Below are 24,377 nucleotides of genomic sequence, written 5' to 3'. Positions count from 1 at the left end.
TGCGCACGACACTGACTTTTCCATAGCACACGGCCCGAAAAATTTGTATACAAACCCACATGGGAAGGCCATCAACATAAAGTTAACCGGGAATATTTAAGTGTCGAGTGAAATTTAAACAATGATGTGCCTGTGACAGGTAAGTATAAAAGCATATTCCCTTGCCCACTCTCATTCATAACATGTGCTGTTACAGCCTGGTTCAAAATTTTGCAATCGCGCTGTATTTTACAAGTGTTGATTGACGGACGATTATAACTGCTGAGATACCAACAGCAAGTGTCATGTGAATTACTTGATAGTCGGCCTACTCAGTTTCGTATGATCTACAGAAGGTCACCTGTTACCCTTCAAGTATCGGTGTTATTCAGCTCATTTCAAAGGTAAGGTTAGCTTGACCTCAAAAGACGAAGGAATGAGTTGGCAGAACCATTTTTTCTTGGCTTGCCGTATTTGTATGCTGTACATGTATTCCCATTATAAACATAGTGCATTTAGTGCACATGCAGCATTGGCATGGGTGTTAAAATATCGATTCTACCAAGTTTTGAAATTTGTTTCAATCAAGTAAGGGCAGTATAAGAGACTAGATACGTAAGGGTATCTTGAAGTGGTATTTGTCAGAAAATGTGCATATCTGTATTTGACTGTATCTTTGTCCCTGTTTTACACAGCAAAACAATCAATCCGTTAAAATAATCCTGAGAATACAAAGAATATACAGGCCATATCAAGATGAAACCCTTACAAAGTCATTTTAATAATATGTCATTATATTTTAAGGCAATATTTTAATATGGAAGAACATGTGGCACTTTCTTGAGAAATTTTAATCGTAATAACACATACTATTACACAAAACAAGCCTTGTGCATCCCCCTAGGGCACCCACCCACATTTCTGACAACAACAGTGTCGTATAAATCATTCAGAGTATAAAAGTTTACTGTTTATGTTGATTATATTATTTAGCTGTTTAATGATATAAAATATGATCTGTTTTGAAAAAACGCAGGTGTTGTTTTACAAGATAGTTTATAGGATAAATTTTGTGTAATGTATATACATGTATGATAAATACAAAAAGGTATGCATGTTTTAGTCTATGCCATTGACTCTGAAAATAATTAAATTTCTGATGGATTATATGTGTTGTATATATTTACTGTTTGATGTTTTGCTGGGCTGTGTTTAGTATATACCAAGATACAATTGCAAACAAATTTGCCGATATCTGACATCAGGAGACCCTAGATTGTTAGTCAATGAGCCCCATCTCAGATGTTCAATCTGAAAAACTAGTTTTTCCTTGAATTGACATCAGTAGTCTACCATGTGACAGCAAGCTGAGCTTTAAATCTCCCCAAGTTTGTGACTGAATACGTCACTTAGTCGTGCTTTAAAGCGAACGTGTTTGTCTAAGTTTCAAATAAATAGCCTTAAATAAACAGTTATCCCCAGAGGCTACATGTACAAGCAAGGTCAGAATAATGTTGGGTCAACTGAATTCGTCAGTCATATTAAGATAAAACCTTTAAATGATAATAGTGGTTGTCACATATTTCCTGCCAGCTCTGCCCAGTTTCCTCCTACCATAATGCTCACTGCCATTGTATAAGTGAAACATTAAAACTCAAATCAAATAAATAAATAAATTGTTGTCACATACCTGTCACGTGCTGTTATATTAAAGCCCTTATTTTTTATTTGCACTCTGCATGAAAACATTTAATACTGGACTGCACTACCACGAAGACTATGAGATGAGTTTTATGCTGGCATACAGGTCACATTTATTATAAGTCTTCAGCCATACGTGGGAATGTCTGCCAGCAACCTGCGGATGGTCATGGGTTTCCCCCGCTCTCTGCCCGGTTTCCACCTACCATAATGCTGGCCGCTGTCGTATAAGTGAAATATTCTTGAGTACGGCGTAAAACACCAATCAAATAAATAAATAAATCTATTATAAGTAGATGCATCTGTGGACATGCAGTACCTCGAGGTATATAGGAGAGTGTAAGGACCTAACCATGACATCAACCATTTACAGTCGAGGAAATGTATACCACAGTAGTTGTTTCATTTATACTTCCATAATAGATTTTAAAATGCAGATCCATTAGTTTGATAGTTTCCTGGTGTGGCATGCATAGTTTAAGGGCTTCTTTGGTCTGTTGATTTTACATGTATGATAGTTGAAATCACCATAACGTTCTCCTTTCACTCAAGTTTCATCACGTTTGTGTGCCTTCACCTATCAGTTTCAGTCATACGAAACATACTCAGCAAAAGGTAAGATAAAATGTGAACAACTGCAATCTACATGTATATCTGTGTATCCTCTAGGCTGTTTTGTTTTGTTTGAACAGATGTCAGTGATCAAGATGTGTGTGGCAGTGGGACAGAATGTGTGTTTGGTGTGTGTAGTACTCACTGTTCTCCATAGTGGAGGAGAGGCCAAGTCAAAACGATTTGAGGATCCACTTTCCAATACCAGATCTGAACTGGCAAGTCTGAAAGGCAGACAGCTAGTGGGCAAATATGGGCCAAAATCATCTGCTTCCATGGAGCACAGATCAAATGTCACTCAGGAAGTTCTCGAAGGTGCTATATCAGAACATTCTAGGTTTTTTATGAAAAAATTATTTCAAAAGTATGGCTCTAATGGTCTAATGACCTTTGAGGGGTTTGAGCACTTCTTGGAAAACCTTGGTTTGGCTGAAATTAATATTGTGGACCACACTTTGGCAGATCACCAGGAAGCTGGTCAGTTTATTAATCTTCACAATGGAGACCACCAACACCAAAAGTCACAGTCTAGTCCTTCTACAATACCAGACAGTAAGGAAGTACAGCATTCCAATAGAGATCACCATGATCATGACCATGACTATGATTCCCACGCAGAAGACTTCCATAGGCATAAAACGCAAGACCATAGAAAGAGGAAAGAAAGAGACTTAACTGACGGCAAGGAAGAGCTGATTTCTGATAAAGTAGACAGTGCTTACAGAGAAAAAAGGAAAATTCATTTGCAAAGTGTTAAACATGTCTCAGATAAATCGTCCAGATTGAACAGTCGTCACATCAGGGGCATTGAGGAGGCTGGTCATGACCATGGATCTCATGAGGGTCATGACCATGGATCTCATGAGGGTCATGACCATGGATATGTTGATGACCATGATCATGGGTCCCATCATGACCATTTGTCCCACACCGATCATGGAAGCCATGGTGACCATGCATCAGAAAGTAAACATTCAAATCATGATCATGAACATGATGCCCATACAGAAATAACCACTGTTCCAACATTATCCTCAACACGTGCCAAGAACTCTAGAAAGCCTTCCAGAAAAAGGGGAAGAATCCAAATATCAAATAGGAGGAATCGCAAAACAACTGAAACTCCGATAGTTGCAGGAACTTCCTTGTCTCCAGCAGTTCACAGCAAGACACTTGACTCAAAACTTGGGTTGCCTTGTCATGATGGAGCCCTCAGTTGTCAGAAAAAGGTATGGCTTTAAATTGTTATTTCTGAGTTGGCTTTGATGCATTTTCTTCACAACCTTTATTGTAACCCATTATATGTTTAGTGTGTGAATATTGTTTGTGGTTAATGCACTGAGTTGTGTGGAAGTGAAGCATCATGGGACAAAACTGAGTGATGAGAAATGGGTCTAGCAGTGGCAGGTAAGATTAAACACCATTGGCCCTCAGACACATAATACCTGAATGTGAGGACAAATTGTTTAATCTGACCATGACTTCCTTTCTGTTATGCTTTGTGTTGAATGTAATATTTATAAATCATATAAATTATTAAACCTGTATAGGCTTTGAGTGAAAGCATCCTCATTGTAATTTATTCATGGATCAGAAGTGAAACAGTCATGGCCATGACACACATACATGCACATGTAGTGTGAGGTCAAGATCACAGTTCATCTCTACTATGAAATTTTATCATGTGGCCTCTAACTTACAGGTGATCTTGTCTTGGTTGTACCTAGGTCATTGGTTTTGGTTTATCTCCCATAAAGTGCTATTAATTACACATATGTCTTCTTTCTCCGTTATCTAAATCAGAGTGTGTGCCTGTTTGCTAAACCCATAACTGAATGCTAATGGTCAACTGAAGGTCATACAGACAGTGCACATTGAAGTCTTGTTTGGTTCTTCACTAGACTAGAGGGAGTGTTATTTACAAGGAAGGTGCAATGTGGAGTGGGATGTAAAGGGATGAATTTGCTCTGTATCTTCGCTGAGAAAAATTATGCGACTTTGTTAATTATGTTGTTCGGCTGGCTGTGGTGTCATAAAGTTAAATGATATTGGAGAAAAGTTACCCCCAAAAAGTTAAAAAGATTCATAAAGTTTTGTGAATGAGCAGCCAGCTTTAATCTAAACTGTATGACCTCTGTATAGTCATACATGTACGTGCACTGAGAAAATGTGCACAACTATGGGGCGAAACAAAACAACCTTGAAGTTTGGGAAAGGTCATCTATCATCATCACAGGTTTTGATTTTACTGTATGTACAGCAGTTTGATGCCTCATTGTTAGCAGAAAATTGGTAAGCGTTCATGTACTCAATACATGTACTTGCAAGACTGTTGAGGTTTGCTACACCATTTCTTGTCCTTGTCAGATTAATATTTGAAGAAAATTGCTTTATATCTTCCGTTTTGACATTGTGAGCAGGTCTGAGCTACACAGTTACATGTACATGTGGATGTGTTTCTTGACATTCCACATATCTGCATAAGAGGTTGGCTGGGTGTATATAGAACTATCCTTTGTATTGTGTGGTTTTTAATATTATTTAAGTGAAGGGAGTTATTGTTCAAGTGCTAGACCTACATGTACAGTGTACATGCAAGATGTTTAGTAAAGGCCGTCCAGAAATATTCGCTGTTCTAATTCTGTCTGAAACAATAAGGTCTGTTTGTAGGGTAGTTTTTTTTATTCTGGTTAATGAAGGAGATATTGATTTTAAGGCAGTTCATCATCCTGACAAGAGTGAAAAAGTAAATTCCATCAAAACCCAAATAAATAGTGAAGAGTAGGGCCCTTTTTGGAAGGTCGGCTGGGTCACACCTATCAGACATTTTCACTGATGACCAAATGCATCCAACCCTTGATGGGAAAAATTTTATTATGAAAGTTTTCATAATTTTTAATAAAGAACATTTCAAGACATAGGTGTAGTTGAGGTAAAGAATCTTCTAGAAAGGGCAAGGAAAAGGGGAAATTAAATATTTTATTCCTGCTAAAGATACATGTAATGTGTTTTCATTTTCCCCCAATGGCAACATGTAGACTGACTGGTTCGACATGGTAAGAAATAAACGTTTTTGGCTCTTTTCCTTCTAGCAATTGTTTGGCCTTTGGTAATGTCTTGTTTTCTTATTCTGGTGTATGTTTTTTTTTTTGTCTTTGTTGTCTCTGAGGCAAATGCATAGGTTTTTACAGTTTAGTGTAGTTCATCCAGATGAACATGTAGTGTACATTCCCTAAATGGTTTCATAATAATGATAATTTCTGTTCACACGATCATAGATGTGCTTTTGTAACTTTTTTGGATTTGGTGGAACTTCAAATTGGATTAAATTTGAGAATTTATAAAACACATCTTTTTCCAAACTGTAATTACCCACTGCCAAATCTAACAGCATATATGACAAATGACTGTATCTGGACATATGTGCATACTGGCCCATTTTAACATGTGAGGACTACATGATGACAGCTGATAAACTTTTCAAGTTTACACATGTCAACACGAGATGACTAGTTGACCCTTTTAGGAGATGAAACTTAGTTATCAGCTTACAATGTTGGAAGCTACTTGTTACGTTTTCATCATATATATGTGTGGTTGCAATATCTGTTACTGTCCAGTCAACACTGGACAGTAAGCTTTCACCATCAACAAAGCTTTCACCATCAATATTATGGTGAAAGCTTTGTCGTTTTTGTAGTAGTACTTTTATGCTTTAACAGTTCCAGATGTTTACTGCAAGCTTTAGTGTATTATAGATGACCTAAAATTTTGTCCTAAAAATGCATTTTCATAAAAGTCCAACTTTTATAAACAGAACTTCAGAAATAGTTTTTTAGAGTTAAATTTTCTCTAATTCTAGACCACTCCTTTTGGTCAATATACATGTAACTGTATTAATAAACACGAATATACAGTTTTCTCTTTCCTCACATGGGTAGTGCCTCTTATGACCAAGGAGAATGCATGCATTTACAAAAACTTGAGAGGAAGTGGTATTTTGGGGTTTCCCGCACTACTATTATCTGTCCTGAGAATTAGAAGAATTGCCGTAACATATGTAAAGAAATGACTACTTTATTTCCCTGGAACTAAATCTATTCAAAATTGAATGTGTTGAATATTTTATGGTTTTTATGCAAGTCATGCCAGTATCTTCTGAACTTCTGTTGGACTTCATATGGATAATGCTTACAACATATGTGAATGTTGTGTAGATATGTTTCTTGTCCAGTGAAGCTTATAAACGACTGATTGCATGGTACTTGCTGCTTAATTACTTTGGTATCATAACTTGTATGTTATTAATAGAGTAATCCTGGTAGATAAGTTGATTTTCATTGTCATGGCTTGATGTACATGTATGTACATGTATATGATGTTAACCAAAAGCATGATTCATGGCTGTTTGTTTCATGTTTATGTGTACAGGAAATATATTGTGCATGCTCATGTGCTTTGATAAGTAATGTTCATGCCTGTCCAATTTCCTCAACCATTTTGCACAGATCAACTTCCCTGCAGCTTTTTCATACAGAGTTTGTCTTGTGCCTGATGGGAGGTGAATAAATTGCTGAGTAGTTGTGGTACTACATACTTTAATTCTTTAACCTTTTCAGCGGTGTGTGCAGCCAGTATTTTGAAACATTCTGGGAGTGCTTTAGTGCTTGAAAAGGTTAAAGATTTACAGTAAAGGGTATACAAACATTTGTTAAAATGTTCATTGGCAATCTCAGAAATAAATTTGAGAAATTAGGTAAGCAGTAAGAGAATATGTATGACTTTACTCTTAAAAACAGGATGTAAAATTAATTAATTAGTAGTGCAGTGTAATACCATAACCTAACATTTACCTTGCACTTTTTGGCTACATTGAAGGATCAGAGAGAATCTTGTTAACATGACCCTTTCCAGGAGATATCCATAAATGTTTCATTTTATTATGGCAGTGTTTGAGTGCACAAGAACTGTTGGTGATGTTCAACTTGGGGCCAGACTCTGAAATTGAGGAGACACAGTTCTTGCAACTATGTCCTGTGTTGATGTACCAGCTGGACGCAGGAACCTGTGGAAGAATGGGAACAAAGTCTCAGCTCCGTACACATTCCCCAGCAGGTGTTCCACACGCTGACCATGACCATGACCATGACCATGATCATGACAATGTCTCTGTGGTGGAAGCCGTCTCTGGTAAAAGCATTCCAGGCAAAGGTACGTTAGGTAGCACGCATGCGTGTCATATATCTTATGTGATGATCCACTGATAATATGAATTATAGGTCATTGTGGTATATTTCATGGATCAATCTTGTACCTATATGAGTAGACCTCATATTATTCACCTCAGGGTGAAAAAAAAAATCTGTTAGACAGTGTATTGAGAGGTAAGCTTATCACTTTGACAAGATTAAGGCAATTCAGTCTTTCAGATTCAAAGAGTATCATATTTGAATTTATTGGGTGGGAATATGGTGGGTTTTAGTTTAGTCTTCTGACTGCATAGTCATGAGTATTTTTCTTCATCTTAGTTACTTTATACATGGAGGATATGACATAAGAGCCATTATATACATCACAGCATACTTAGAAAAACCTAAGGATACAGAGTTACAGCCATTTCAGCTGGACGTGGCATTCAAACTTTGAGCAGATTTGATGTTGTGTTTACATTTCAGTGTGGGGATTCAGTTTGCTGGCTGTGATTATTATCAGTGCTGTGGGCCTGGTGTCAGTGGCTATCATCCCCATCATTAACAAAGTCTTCTACAATCACCTCCTCCAGTTCCTTGTGGCTGTGGCTGTGGGCGCATTGTCTGGAGATGCTCTCCTACATCTTATCCCTCATGTAAGTGTATTAACTGTATTTTAACCAAAGGACTTAAGGTCCTAAATGATATGTTTGATGTCAAAACTTAAGTCTTTTCTGAGAAGAAATTAATCTGACTTCATAAAAATCTCATAAATGGCCTTATAAGGTGGATGAATCAGTGAGAATCTGTCAGAATTTATCACTTGAAAAAAAGTCAAGCTTCAGAAATACAGTTTGTAATACTCTTTCCCCGTTGATGCATCCTCTAGTGTTCTGGTTTTACGTGGATGTACAAATCTCAAAATTGCCATATTAATAGTGCGTTCACGGCACATATAAATAGGCTTCCACTCCTGTCCTTGATTTCCCAAAGCATACTGTGTGCCTAAATACCATCACTGTTGTGTTGGTGAACAGTTGTTACAAACATTGTCATGTCACCAAATGCTCTGTTCTGACGCAGAAGCTGAAAATCAGTCGCATAGTCTACAGGCAGTTTTAGTTTGTGTTTTTTTTTATTATATGGAGCTGGTCCTTGCTCAGTATTTTGGACTATTGACCTTAGTTCATCATAGAAGTTCTGCTTGGCTGGTTTTTTTGCAGAAATCCCTTAACCAACCCTTTTTAGGGGTTGAACAAAAAACTTAGTAGGAGTTTAAAAGAGTTGTAGGGGGAGCCATTATTTGTAACAAGGATGTTCAGGATATTACTCAGGACTTTTACAAAGCTCTGTTACAGTGTGCATCTAGTCCACTGGTCTCGAACCAGTGAATTTTGCACGCGTTACATGTCCTGGCATTGTTGTTTTACGATCTTTTGCACACGTGTGTACTCTGTCTTTGTTGTATGCATTCCAGTAGCTTCCACAACAATAAATTCCATTCAGAAGATTTATTACTTTTCTAAGATGAGCAAAATGTAAAAGTACATTATACTTTAAAAAGGCAGTACATTTATATGTCATAAGTGTCACAGATCCTGTGCATGTTTGCACACATTTGAGATATTCTCAATACCAGGTTAATCTGCCATCTAATGGGAAAGTGAAATACATCCTGTACTACATGTACTTGTAGTGGTGTTATGCAAGTAACAACAGCACAGAATAGCTTCACTTGGTGCTTAGTTGTGCATAGAAGTAAAAAAAAAAAATTTTTTTTGGTTATAATAAATTTAATCAAAAATACATTTATTGCTTTGAACAATTTATTAAACCATGGTATTTTCTGTTGTTAGGCCATGGAATTGGGGTCTGGATCAGGGGGTCATGAATCTCATGGCCATGAAGATGCCCATGAAGATGCCCATGGCCATGATTCCCAGGCTGTTTGGATAGGACTCATGGCGTTATCTGGCATCTATGGATTCTTCATATTAGAGCGTGTTGTCACTATCATTACTGTGGTGAAAAACAAAAAGAAACGACAGGCAAGTCTTCACAAAAGGTGTACAGATTATGATATGCGCAGTTTTGACCACAACATTTTGTTTATACATGGTCCTGTTATAATTTAGTCTGTTTTCTTGATGCCAGGTATCTGTGTTTTCCTATTTTCTTCATGTATGACACAGGTGGCCTAATGGTTAGAGCCGCCACCTCCTAGTCAGGAGACCTGGGGTAAAGCCTGGGTTGGGTAATAACAAAGACTTTAAAAATTTATGCTGCTTGTTGCTGTCATGCTTAACGTTCAGCACTGAGAGGCTAGAAACTGAACTGGTTGGCCCTCCCTGTGTTAGTATAATGTGTCTGGGTGGTATGCCGTGTCTTGTGTCTTGGGCAAGATACTTCAGTGGCAGCAACACATTGGCGGACTCGCCCCACCAAAAGAAGACATAATACGTGTTCACATTCATGCATGATATAAGAGCTGCATTTGAATCATTCACCAGGGTTTTTTTCCTTTGACACACTTTGGGTCAATGACAATGTTGAAGTTGTGTGCAGTGAGTCTATCAGTCCATCAAAAACAGATTCATGTACCTTTTCCAACTTTGATGAACTCCTACGTTATATTTGCTGACATAGGAAGCCTATTGAAAAAGAACATTTTCAGGTAATCTGGAAACAGAGTTCATTTTGCCTTGGAAAGTGATATCTCCAAAACTGCTTAGGTATTTAAAGAAACTTTATGCAAGGAGTCACTTGAGTGCTCCCTAGACTGGAATAAGTTGTGACTGGTGAGCTGACCTTTCACCTTGAACCTATTCTCTTAGGTCGAAGTACATATTTGGCTTGAAATCATTATATTCCCAAAACAGTCAAATTCAGGGAGATATCATTGATCAAATCGTTGGAATTATATTGAATTATTATCTCAGGTCAGAATGTGCACGTGTTTCGTTCATTTACTCCAATTAGTGTCATAGGACTCTAACAGTAAGAACTTTCGCACATATGTGTACTCTGTCTTTGTTAAATGCATTCCAGTGGCTTCGCCACAACAATAAATTCCAGTCAAAGGATATATTACTTTTGTTAAGTATGGTGTTAAACCCCAAGCATGCATACATTTACCCTTGTCAGCGCTGTCCATGTCTCCCCAAAACTGATCTACATGTAGGTTCAGTGAAACTTCATACATGGGTTTCATTGCTGGTTAGTCCCTAGATACTTTACAGAAGAGCAGCTGAAAGGCCACCTACTTTATTAAAGCCCAAATTTATATTTGGATTCTTAACATCACACTACCAGTAATACTTACAATAATACTTGAATCCAACTCATGGTAGCTTGGCTAGGTGAGAGGGGAAGGGCAGTAGTTTCGCTGGTCGCAGGCTTGCACTTTCCTCCACCCAAAACTGCTGTCAGTTAAGTGAAAAATTGTTCAGTGTGACTTTAAATGCTGTTCTTACAAGAAAAGACATTGCTTCTGTAGGCTAGTGGTTAGTGTGCTAGCACAGCACAGTGACCAAGGAGCCTCTCAAAAATGTGGGCGCTGTCAGTTTAAGTCCAGTCCATGCTAGCTTCTTCTCCAGTCGTAATTGTGAAGGTGTGGCAGCAACCTGTGGATGGTCGTTGGTTTTCCCCAGGTTCTCCCTGTTTTCTACCCATCATAATGTAACCGCCATTGTGTAAGTGAAATATTCATGAGTATGGCATAAAACACTAATTAAATAAATAAATGAAGTAAATGTCTTCTTGGTGACAGAAGAAGAGAAGTTCTCCTGTATACATGGATAAGGAGGCGCAGTTCAGTCCAGCAGTGGGAGCAAAGTTATCAGGACATGTGGAATCCTGTGAGGGGATGGTCATGGTAGTCCATCCAAACAAAGGTATAGTTTGAGTGATTCAACACTGGTTAAGATCAGCTGGTAGCCATAGCTGTCTTGTGCCATGCTTGTCTTTATCACTCTCTCTCTGTTTAAGACATCTACGATATGTGGTACCCTTGCTTCTTTTTGACTTGTTTGCCTCAATACTTAGCAATGTTTACGAATTGCCATTTCAGTGTGCTGTTTTTTCCTTTAATTTTTTGATAAAAATTTTCAGCTGTTGTGTGTTGTGTCCTTCTTTCGACTACATTTCCCTAAAGTACTTATACACTGGATACCTTTGTGAGGCCTTGTGTAAACAGGGACATAAATATTCAGTCTGTGTCAGACGGATGTATCTGTCACGATAGGCACCATTTTTGCTCAGCATTTTGGCGGGCCAAGCCTTATGGAGGTGAGAAGTATTTAGATGAAAAACAGAAAGGTTGAGATTGGCATTTTGGTATGCAGCAGTGCTCACTCACAACTCCTAGTGCGCATGTACCCACCTCTTTGTTTTGATGACTGATAGAATGTTGATAGAATAGAGTTGCAGAATGTACCAGTAGTGTTTAACTAAAAGTGTGCAGTTCCAGAAAACATCCAGAAAACATTCGTAGACATGAGTTTGAGAGTAACTCAAATCCACACAGTTTCAGATAATTAACTTGTGGTTGTTTGTGGGTACCTTTTCTCTTTTGATTTGTGGCCTCTGTGGCTCAGTTGGTTAGCGCACTAGCACAGCGTAATGACCCAGGAGCCTCTCACCAGTGCGGTCACTGTGAAGTCCAGCTCATGCTGGCTTCCTCTCCGGCCATGTTTGGGAAGGTCTTCCAACAACCTGTGGATGGTCATGGGTTTCCTTCTCCCACCATAATGCTGTCCGCCGTCGTATAAGTGAAAAATTCTTGAGTACGGAGTAAAACACCAATCAAATAAATAAATAAATCTCTTTTGATTTTAAAAGCCCGAAGACAATTTTGTTTTTCTAACCTGTAGTCAGTTTATCTGAAGCTGTAATCTTGTGCTTGTGCTGTTTTTAATTTTGAATTTTATAATTTTTGACAGACTCTGAAGGTAAGTGATTTTTGGAAGTTGCGGCTTCTCGTAAGGCTTTCATATGGGTATTCGTGATCATCATTATACTGCTCTTCTCACCTGTGATCTTTGACCTGTATAAGACCTGTATCTCGTCACATGTATAAGTGTACTCTTATCATCTTAATACCACTTACAGTCAATGGTGTTAACACTTATTTTCTGAGCTTCATCATTACAGAGTCTTTTCTCTGTATATTTATTAGGTAATATATTGATAACAGTCGCATATGGCAATGCTACATGTATATTGCTTAATTACAAATACCTTAATATTCAGTATCAATATTTAGTGCAATAGTTTATTCTTTTTTTAAAGATGAGAAGATATGTTAAGCCAGTCTGGTCAGTAATTTTTGTGTCTGTGAGTTACCATTGAAGGACATAAATTGTAAAGTTTTTATTACCCAGTAAATCATGAGAATTTTTTTTTTTTTTTTTTTTTTTTAAATGTCCCTAATCCCACAACCTCAACCACCCTGAACTACACCACAATGGGGCTCTCCTGTCCCAGTTTTACCCAGTTATCTTGTGCGACCCTAGTAATCATAGCACAGAGCAAGGTGTAAAGGGCAAGCATGCGTCAACCCCCCATCAGGCCCTCTTTGTGCGCCCCACAATTACGGTGTATGTATGACCTTCAGTGTTCATTTGGGACTGGTGCATGGGTGAATCCCCTGCAGGACAGTTTCATCCTGTTACCTTTTCCATCTCATGTTAGACATAATAATTTAGGACTGGTAATATTTATAAGTGTTTTTTATTACTTTTTTTTTTTGTTTTAAATTTTTTTTTTATTTTGAGTGACTTTGTAATCATTGGTGGGCCTACATAATTCAACAGATGTTATCTATGACCTTTTATTATCTATTTAAGTGTAGGGTGCTGAACACATTCAACCTGTCAATAGGATAGCATCTATGGGAAAGCACGTCACACATTCCTCGCTAAACCTTAACTGAGTCTGCACGTCACCACATGTATTAGTGTACATGATGGTGCCTCCTGAATATAGGCCAAATTATCAACCAGTGAAACATTAGTTCCTCATCACTAATTTAATTTTATTTAATTCTTTATTTGTTTTATTGAGGATGACCCATAGCCAATGGCCAAGAGGGGATCTCCTCAAAAACAACATATTACATACAGATATAAGGATATAGATATTAGAGATATAAAGATATATTGGAGATATATTACTAATAATAATAGTAATAATAATACGTTATTTTCTGAGGGAGATCAGTTACAATGTAGTTACAAAACCAGTCTCTCATGCATACACACATTCACACAAAAAATTATCTGCATGTATATACAGTATCTATAAAATATAGATTAACCTGATATAAGATGATCACTGACTATACATGTATATCACTCATGCACACACATGTACGCACACAAATATATATATATATATATATATATATATATATATATATACATATATATATGTATGTATAGACAATTTCACACTTAATCAACAGAGGTATATTTTGACATAAATAATTTTTTTTGAAAACATTGGCATTCTGTGATATTTTAACATGTATAACATGGGAGTCCACAATTCCACAGTGTCACCCCAGAATATTTAAAGCAATTTTTAAGAGCATTAGTTCTAGGTTTAGGAGAGATGAGGTTCATGGGATGTTGTATATCGAAGGCTGTATTGATAGACAGTTGCAATGTAGGTCAACTGGCTGAAAAGCTAGCTTGAGGTTAGTCCATTCAAGCATTTAAACATTAGTACAGCTTGGTGCAACATGATTCTTTACTGTCATCCATTTTAAGATTTTGAACAGTTCATGACTTAGTGTTGTGTATTCTGTATTTAAAATAGTCTGTCACTGATGCAATACTCTGACAATAGTTTTTAAGATTATGTTACCGAATGTGTTCAATTTTTTAGAATTTAAAACCCTCACTGCTGTTCCTCTGAGATCAGTGTATAAGTATCTGCAATGATTGAGGGTGTACATTTGTTTTTCTTGGATACCAGTATGTAAACATTTGACAGAGTAAATCAGACCTGGAGATACTTTTACTCTTACATGCAGGCTGCGTCAACAAGCTCGAGAGTGATGAGTGGTTGTTGTTGTTGTTATTGCAGCCATCAGAGAGTTTGCTAACGGCACTCAGGCCGCCCATCATGAGTGTGAAGAGGAACATCATGCTAATGGGAAAGAAGACTTTGAAGAAGCCATGGAGTCCCTAACAACAGGCGTTATTGTTGAACAAGATCACAGCCATGGCCACGGTCATGGCCATAGTCATGAGATCCCCAATACTGTGGCTGCTGTGGCCTGGATGGTCATCCTGGGAGATGGGATCCACAATTTTACTGACGGACTTGCCATAGGAGCCGCTTTCTCCAGCAGCGTCACAGGTGGGATAAGCACGTCCATTGCCATATTCTGCCATGAACTCCCACATGAAATAGGTAAGTGATACCACCATATGTGTTTGTGCCTTTCAGGGGAAATCAAGGGCACTGAAACAGGAGGGTTCTGGGTGCAAATCACTCCAGTTGTGTGGGTAGTTCCTTTGATTTGAAAACATGATTATTTAAGCTGGTGTTCACTGCTCAAATTAGATTTGTCCAAGTTTGGACACAATACTGGGGGGTGGGTGGGGGGTGGGGGGGGGGGTGTTCAGCGTGTGAGTTTGGTCCTGTTTTTGCATTACAAGTATAAAACCTGCATTTTCAATGTTTTTTTGGTCAGGATACTAATTCTGGCTGCACATAACACTGCTGCAAGGAGAGAAAGCAGAAAATGAGAACTGGGACCAAGTACACATGTAAATGTACTTCCAACTTGGCAGTTATCTTGAATTTCTTGCTGATTTTCAGACAGCTTCTTAACATGCCGTCAGAGATAACTGATTAAGCAGTGTGTAAAATCTTTAGGGGACAAACATTCATGAGTCCTACATTCATGATTTTGGTGGCCATTTTTGGTTTTGTCTAATTTTATGTGGAATATCATGTCCTCATTCTGTCTGACATTTAAAATGTGTTGTGCGCAGTCATAAATTGCATTACACATGTAGTTGCATAGTAGATGTAAATATTGTGGTGGGATGCATAATAATCAGATTTCCTTTGCGATCAAGTAATAACTTTTGTGTCCATACCTCCATGAACCTTAACATGTATATGCCACTACTCTATGCGGACTTTATTAAAAGAAGACATTCACAAGGTTATTGGGTGCGTAATTAGATGTATAAACAGACTTTAAAACAGTTTTTATAAATCTGAAGAGAAAATTACATTTAGTTCTAAAACAGAATTACAAATTGTAATAGTTGAATGAAGTGATGTGTTAATGACAGAACTGACTTATGAGATGTTTTAGCAGCACCTTTGCCACTCCTCCGGCGTCATATACAGTTGCGTTTATGTGACCATAAACTATTGTATCTTATTTTCTTTTAGGCGACTTTGCAGTTTTGTTACGCACGGGAATGTCAATAAAGCAAGCCCTGGTGTACAACTGTGTCTCTTCAGTGCTGTGCCTAGTGGGAATGGTTATTGGTGTGCCCTTGGGTAACCTAGATAATGCAAGTATATGGATCTTTGCCATGGTCGGTGGGATGTTCATCTACATTGCCTTTGTTGATATGGTGAGTAGGCTCACTAGTGAGAAATTTTGGTTACCAGTATATCCAGAAGTCTGACAGATTCTGATGAGATCAAATTTGTAACTTGACGTCATCATCTACCAGATTTAAGCCAGCATAACTGAAGGCTCGGCTCTTGGGTTTCCCCCGGGTTCTGCCCGGTTTCCACCCTCCATAATGCTGGCCACTGTCGTATAAGTGAAATATTCTTGAGTACTGCGTAAAACACCAATCAAATAAATAAATATACGCCAGTGCTACAGTTGTTTGTATTTAGTTTTCTTTACCACAACATTTGTGAGATGCTATCAGTCTCATAGATGGGGTATGTCACCATACCCACAACTCACAATCTAACTGATGTAGTTATTCAGAGAGTAAATTCGTATGCAGGTCCTACAAACAGCACACCTGGTGACAGCAATCAGCTTTACTGCTGTTTTGCTCGTTTGATGGGTGAAATGAAGCTCCAAATTTGCGTTTGCTCCGTGAAACTACAAAGACTTACCAAGTAGGTCGATCAGAATATATCATTTGGCATAGCAAAATGCGTTAAACATTAACAGTGAAATTTGTGCCATTATTGAAGGGGTAATTTGTATCACCATGTGAGTTTCACACATGTACACATGAGAAACCTGTGTTATATCCCATGCCATTAATCATTCTAGTGGAAAAATGAAATGAAATACAACATTATAACTCAAATGCTGACCTTTGCATCTTCACCATCATTTGATGGCTGACAAATCACACAGTTTTACCCTGTAATTGCTATCTTAGTGATTCAAATAAGGGGAGCTTACTTTGCATGGCAAATGTCCAATACACTGTATGCACATTTTTTGTTTCCCATCACCACACCACATCTGAAAACATTACTTTTTCTGATTAATGCTTGCATTTTCTGACTGTCCATTACACTGACATGTATATGAACACCTTTTCTGTCTTTGCTGGCACTCTTGACAGGTGTTTACACTGCCAGAAGCACTGCGGATCCAGAGTTCATCCTATTAATGAACATTTATTCAAAGTTTTCATCAATAAGATTTGGAAGAAAGGTATAGAGGTGAAAAGTGGGCAGCAGTATTGAATGTACATGCACTGAGAGGCTAGAGCAAGGAAACAAGACTGTTTGACCCAGTGTCAGTAAATGTGACTGGGTGGAGTGTCATGTCTGCTGTCTTCGGACTCCCATGGATATAGCTTTGACTTTCTGCGACTATCAAGCCATTTACGAATGACATATATTCAAACCTGTTTCTTCAACTATCGCTTGTAAGTGGAAAGTTCATCCAGTAACTGGTGAATGGCAGTGGTATGCTACAGGCAACCAGATCTCCTGCAGCTGTGAACTTGACTGCCATAATATAAGTGAGACAGTGAGACATTAAAGGTCGTCGGATACTTTTTGCATCTGTCAGGCTTTTGCATAATGTGGAGAGTTAAGCCTGTATTTTGAAAAGAAATAGTTGTTTTAAAAAGTATACACAGTTTTGCACTCAAATGCCCATTCACACATCACCGCTGATCATTCCTGGCTTCAACCCTCTGGCTAACTCACAATTAAAATGTTCATGCAAAGCTGAACTATTTAACTTTATTGTCAAGACTTTGATGAAGGCCTAATGCCTCTATGGCCCAGGGGGCTAGTAAGCCGGCATGGGCAATGGCCCAGAAGCCTCTCACCAATGCAGTCGCTTTGAGTTCAAGTCCAGCTAATGCTGGCTTCCTCTCCGGCCGTATGTGGGAGGGTCTGCCAGCAACGTGCGGATGGTTGTGGGTATCCCCCAGGCTCTGCCCTGTTTCCACCCACCATAAAGCAGTGTTAAGTCAAACTTTTTCAGTGTCAAATTCTAGACTGATAATAACTTTAAGCTTTTGGTCAATCTTCCCGCTCTTCACATCATCAAAAAGTTACAATGTTACAGTTTTGTCCTGTACTAAACAGTTGGTCCCTGTGAAAATACTACATGTATTTGGTGCAGGGTATAGCCGTTGTCAGGCTGCTTATTTACACGCTTGAAATCAGTCTAACTAATCTTGTCTTAATTTAGGCACCTGCTGAGAGTATTGCCTGAGAATTGCCAGCATGTCAAACTGGTTGTGTTGTCTTGTTTCAGTTGCCGGAGATGACGTCCGTGGACACAAAGCAAGGAGAGCATCCTTTCCTTCACCTTATCTTTCAAGTGTTTGGAATGTTGGTAGGAGCTGGCATCATGCTGTTGATAGCTGTGTATGAGCATGACATCATGTCCAGTCTGGGGTCCTAATTCACAAGGCTGTTGGCAGCATTGTATCAGCAAGTTGGGCTACACAGGAACTTTAGTTTTTGTCTTAAGCACTCTTTTCAGGGCTGTGTTTCGGAGAGGAAGCAGAATCTCGCAAACACTCCCGTAAAAAAGACAAAAGCATTAGGAGACCACCACGAAAATCTTTTGTTACAGCAAGACAACGCAAATTTTGTGATATCAAGTAGTTTCTTCTTCACACATCAGACATAAGATTTTGTAAGATAATTCAAGTTGCAAAAGTGGGATTTCACATTACCTGACCTGTGACTGCAATGGACTTTGAAGTCTAATAAGGCGTTGCGATGCAGTAAATTATTAAGTTGCATATATAATTGTAACTATGACTGTGTGTTAGATGTAAAAATCATTTATATTACCAAGTCATTATCTTTTGGTGGAGGGCCATAGGGGAATATGAACAAATTCATGTGACAAGGCCTCGTTCCAAAGAACTGTCTGCCTGGTACTATATGCTGTACTTATTTAATAAGTCTCCTGTTTCTATTTGTTTGGAAAGGCTTTTGCCAACGATATTTGAGTTGATACCTTTTTTAAGCTACATTAAAACATATGTATGTATATGTGTTTATTACATGTGGTTTTGCTCACCAAAGTATAGTTACCCAAAAATTGCTTTTATGTGTATTTTGTCTTTGCACCACATTGCTCAGCATCTGTGTTTGTCAGTTTACGCAGCTTACATATAGACAATGTTCAGTGACAGTATAGTGCTCGTAAAATTTTCTGTTTGTTATGTTTTTTTTTTATTTTGATGTTCCTGTGTTGTTTTATAGGATGAGTTTGCTAGTGTGTGGGTGTTTCTTCTGTCCAGTCCTGTCTGATCATTACAGTTGAATTTGAAAGCTGATGCATTAGGATTACGTAATTATCAGAATTGAGAAAGCGGTGGCATTTTAAACTACATGTGCCCATTTTGTTGTTGTTTCACCTCAAAGGTGAAATGGCCTGAGTCAGGTAGGGCAACTTTCTGGCAGCAGATTTTGGGGCATGACGAGTACTGCTGCAGACACAAATCCAGGGTTTACCTGTGGCTTTAATTCAAGAGGTTTGCAGGGTACCTAGCAAAGAACAATGGTTTTTCTCCAAGTGGCCTGATATTCTCCACCAATTAACCTGAAAAGTTTTTTAAATAGGGTGGGCAAACACCAGTCAAAATGAATAAATACAGCAAATATAATGTGAAAAGATTTTGATGTTAATTTTTATTTTTTTTGCCTTTCTTTGATTGCTGTTTCATGCCATACTCAAGAATGTTTTACTTATATGACTGGAAAGTTAATACACACTAGATGTTATTTCAATCCCTGCCTTGAACAGACATTTTGGAAGATTCTACTGCTTTCACCATTATCTGGGCTTGGTAGCAAAAAGACACTGGTGTCTGAATGGGTGTTCAAGTGATCTTACATGAAGTGTATGGGAGATTACTTGCCTACCACCAGTTTGGCTGAGCTTGTTCCACAGTTGAAGATCAGTTACACGTTACTTGCCAAATGCTGGTGGTTTATTTCAGTTTTCCTCCACATGGAACTGTCCACTCTTACATGAGTGAAACATTCTTGAAAATGGTTTCAGTCACCAAATAATCATTAAAAAGTGATATTGAATCATTAAAAGTGATGCTCAGAATTTAGGTCATGCCTACATTTAAGTGTTGTTGTACTCAAACATTTTTGTATCTGATGTTCTACATTTGTAAGAGGTGAAGAAAGTTTAGGGTGTTTAAATGATACATTATGAATATGAAGACACTCTAAGGAGGATGACAAAGGTCATAGCCCATTGGTGATACATTCACTGATACTGATCAAGCAGCCCTGGGGACAAACCATATTGTTCATTTTTGGCCTCAATCCCGTGTTAGCTTGTTTTCTTTATATCTCTTCAATTGTCTCAAAACCACATATGAAATGCCAACGTGCAACATTTGTACACATACTCGCAAATATTTTATTCTAGAATATTAATATTGTTACGATGCACCTATTGTAGTTAAGTGCTGGTCACTTTGTGTCTCAAGGATTTTTAAGATAAACCAAATGAAAGTTCATTATTCTTCACATATTAGAAATCCATGTAGATATGTTGAAGCTGGTCACAAGAATACATATTTGTTTCTGAACGGTGAACTAGAAGTTTTGGCTGATTTTGTGTGATTTCAGTTTCCAACACTTCCCATACACCCACATTTTCTATTACTGTCAGAGCAGCGGTTGATTTGTTGTTCCTCAAGGACTGAGTTATAGTGAATAATAATAGTCATTTGGTTAGCCATCACTGAAGGAAAAGAAATTGGAAAAGTTAAGTAAGAATCAGTAGAAAGACCACTGAAAACTGTATCTGAAAATACTTGAACTTGTTATTTATAAGATATTTTTCACTGAGTTAAATGCAGTCAAATGTTTTGATTGTATAGCCGTCTTTATGCATCACATTCATAATGCCCATGTATTTTGTTAGTGACACCAACTTTTTCTACACCTTAATGTTAACTGCTGAATAAAATCCCTGGGACTTGTACTGGTGTAGTGTGTGTCTGTACGTGAAAAATCAAATTTGAGATCAAATACCTGTTGTAGATCCAGAAAAACGTTGATGTGACATTAGCATTGACATGCATTATCAATGTAATCCAAACAGCCCACAGTACAATCAGAACACTTGTCTGCATTTAATTCTGTGAAAAAAATCTAAAATATATAGGCACCAGTGCTGTAATTATTCTGGTGTTTAGGACAGATATTAGTAGTGCTGAAAGCTACATATTACATATCTCTCCCAATTCTTTTGTACTTGTTTTTCATTGGATGCACAAATAAAATGAGAAAAGAGAAACTGTGTGTTCGTATTAAAATTACATGCATATTGGCTAGAGAGCAGATATCCCAGAAATGAAAAGAATTAGGATGAAGGCATTGCCACACACAGTAAGTGTTTTCAGTGGTCTATCTGCTAGTACTTAGGCTATTTTTACAATGTCTTTACGTTTAATAATGCTGGCTATATACAAATATGACGGGAGGCGGCACTGTATTGTATGATTACTGTCATTGTTTATCATATACATGTGTATTTAATCTCACCTTTATAAAATGTTGATGTTGATGCATGTACATGTAATTTGCACATTACGATTTGCCATTGATTTGACATCATGATTCGGACAACTTTGATTTTTCATTTGCAATTATCATCATGTGTGTAAAGAATTTCTTTAATGAACACTTAAGAATAAATACGATAAAGGGTTTACACTCTGCACTGATTTGTAGGAATACGTTTATACTGAGATTGCATAGGTAAACCGTCACTGCTGATTCCAATGTGTGCATATCTGAAAGTGTCTTATTTACCGCGTTTATTTTTTGCATTAAATCAGAAGCCACTTTGTTTTCAGCTTTTGGAAGTTCAAATATTTGTTGCATTTATTGTATGACTGTGTCTAATTTGAATGGAAAATGTTACCCTGTATATAGATTTGGTTGCCAGCATGGTGTGTAATTTTTGTGGTAATAATTAAAAGTTGGTGATGTTTCCATATACATGTATACTTTAATGTACAGTATTAGTTTTGATGCAGTGACATTGTTGGACTTGTGCCGGATGATACTGGTTCAGTCTGTGTATCATGTAAGTGTTCTTAAAATTGTTTCATTACATTTTCTTTTTTGAGTTCATTTGGTTGCAGGCAGAAAAAAGAACTTCATTTTAGTTCTATTTTGATTTCGTTTCACTGCAGATGGGTGCAGGCGTTTGGATGACGTAAAGGTGTAACTGACATTGTTGAGGTTAAAATTGGACACCCTGTATTTCATGATTGTCAATTTTTTTCCCCAGAGAACCTTAACTATTTTAGTACGCAACATATATTTTCTTGAAAATGTGTAAAGTGTCTGTAAAGTATGTCTTCTTGGTTTGCTCTGTATTCGCGTCTGGTCTTCACATGACTTAACCACAAATAGGCAAAGTGTAATTATGGAACGCATTTATTAATAAACACGTAGAAAAAGAATTCTATGTCTCTGTCTATTTAATACAGTAATTTTGTTAGTAAAGTTCTCTTGCTCCTTAATACAGATCGGATCAAGGATCTGTCTTGCTAACAGAAGGTTCAATAATTTCCACTGGTTGATGTTTCGTGATCATTGTAAAAAGAACATTGGTATAAATACCAGAAGTAATGGACTTTCATGCATGCATATTCCCAAAATGAGCAATAAACATGTAGGTTAGTCACCAATCAGGCTACAGTACAGGTACTGGTATGTTCATAATTAGTGATCACAGACAAACTTGAAAAAAAAAAAAATATGCTTGAACGGAAATTTGTAGGAGTGTTAAAAGTGGTGGGGTTTATTTTGAAGAGAAAAAGGTCATGTGGTTCGCATGGCAACCCCCAAATTAAACGACTGGGGACTGCTATACATTTACCTCATGTACCATGTACGTGCACAATCAGTCGAGAGTTCAGAACATGTTCTAGTACCGTCCCGTCACAGGCATCAATAGAATAAAAACATAAGGACAACCTTGCTTTTGCTACAGGCGTAGCAAAGTGAAATACTTGTGAAAAATCAATGGTGTGGCCGCACTCTCAACTAAACCACCTATCCACCTATTGTATCGACATGTTCCAGACAGGCTCCCTCCACACTAAGTGATGTTTTGGCTTTTTGGAACATTGAGAACTGTGCAACAAGTGTTCCAAAAGATACTACAAAGCAAGGGAACCTTTGTTTGGGAGAACGATGGGTTATGATATGTTGTCTTGTCAATGTGTCGTTATTGCAGAGAAAGGTATGAAAATCACAGAAAAAACTTATTTACAGACAAAATTTCATTAAGTCAAAATTTACAGGAAAGAAAGTATGGTAGCTGAGAATTTTTGTCAAAAAGTTACATATGAGCCAAGCTATATTTCCTGATAAAATTGTGCTTTTGACTTCACAATTTCTAGGCTTACATGCATTTGGATGAGAAATATTGTCATTTGAGGAGTTTAGATCAGTGAAATCTTGGTCAGATTATGAGGGGGTATAGAGTAATCTGTGTTCAGATGGGACTAAGGGCTCAGAATGGCTGCTAGAGTCCCCCGCAGTGTCCACTCCTTAATTAATAGGAAAAGCTTATGGCAATTCAAAGAGAGGGGGAGGTGCCCAACTATCACAGTACATAAGGTTAGGGGCCAGGAAGCTCCAGAAGTTCCGCACCCTAGGTTGTGGTAGGTGAGATCTGGGACATTTTGGGGCAATGAGAGCTGGGTCTTTAAGAGTACATATAGAGTCTGGAAAGTAACATGTTGATAAAGAGTTTAAAAAGTCTGCCATAAACATACTTGGGCCTGAAAAATGGGTAGGCCCTTTACCGAATTGCAGTAAAAGAAATGGATAATGGAAAATACTATATTTTATTTGACTCTTGATGCTGATAATAAAATATTGTATAGGCCTATAAGTGAAGTAAACAATAGTTAATATTTACAGAAGTTAAGCTGTGTGTGTATGCTATTAGGCCTACATGTACATATTGTATGATATACTGTACAGCAGTCTTCTCACGAGTTCCTTGGAATGCATCAGCCGCCTAAAGCATGCATATATCAGTCACTGGCCGTCCATCATTAGGAACTATGATAATTACTCGTCGGCCTGATGTCTGTCTTGTTGTACTTCTATGTGTGGTGCGCCATGTCTGATATCTTCAGCATGGTATTCAGTGAGGCAGCACTGTACTGTTTCTACGTCAGCCATCAAGTCAGTGATTGCTCTGCTCAAACATGTTGAAAGCGGCATAATCACCAAGTAAATGTTAATGGTGCTTAGCGTAATTAACAAAAAGGATAAATTGACAAATCTCTCCTTTAAAAACACCTTTCGATTATCGGTACCGGGGTGTTGGCACCGGGTGACCTGGCGAAAACATTGCTTTGTCATGTACGTAAGGCCTAGCGGTAGTCGTAATGAGCACAACAGATA

The 24,377-nt window shown here is 37.8% G+C and overlaps 1 protein-coding gene across 2 annotated transcripts; it reads left to right on the top strand.

The window, feature by feature from the left end:
- LOC135461561 (zinc transporter ZIP6-like) lies at positions 1-22,397 on the top strand. 2 transcript variants are annotated; one of them, XM_064738716.1, is made up of 9 exons: positions 1-139; positions 2,373-3,521; positions 7,242-7,503; positions 7,968-8,137; positions 9,338-9,529; positions 11,251-11,374; positions 14,571-14,900; positions 15,900-16,087; positions 18,211-22,397. In XM_064738716.1, exons 2-9 carry the CDS (start codon positions 2,373-2,375, stop codon positions 18,358-18,360), a joined length of 2,565 nt encoding a protein of 854 aa, XP_064594786.1. In that variant the 5' UTR covers positions 1-139; the 3' UTR covers positions 18,361-22,397. The 2 variants fall into 2 exon arrangements, with proteins under 2 accessions (XP_064594786.1, XP_064594787.1); XM_064738717.1 differs by lacking the exon at positions 1-139 and adding an exon at positions 251-383.
- The last annotated feature ends 1,980 nt before the right edge of the window (positions 22,398-24,377 follow it).

Source organism: Liolophura sinensis, chromosome 1, assembly GCF_032854445.1.
Source record: "Liolophura sinensis isolate JHLJ2023 chromosome 1, CUHK_Ljap_v2, whole genome shotgun sequence".
NCBI classification, from domain to species: Eukaryota; Metazoa; Mollusca; class Polyplacophora; order Chitonida; family Chitonidae; genus Liolophura; species Liolophura sinensis.
Note: the sequence above shows the minus strand (reverse complement) of the source record. Positions and strands in the feature narration are given on the sequence as shown.

What these genes read in the sequence shown, in the direction of transcription:
- LOC135461561 (XM_064738716.1), top strand. Translation starts at nt 2,373, where the DNA reads ATGTCAGTGATCAAGATGTGTGTGGCAGTGGGACAGAATGTGTGTTTG. An exon ending in CCCTCAGTTGTCAGAAAAAG is followed by an intron (nt 3,522 to 7,241) that starts GTATGGCTTTAA and finishes TTATTATGGCAG; the next exon opens with TGTTTGAGTGCACAAGAACT. An exon ending in TGAACTCCCACATGAAATAG is followed by an intron (nt 14,901 to 15,899) that starts GTAAGTGATACC and finishes ATTTTCTTTTAG; the next exon opens with GCGACTTTGCAGTTTTGTTA.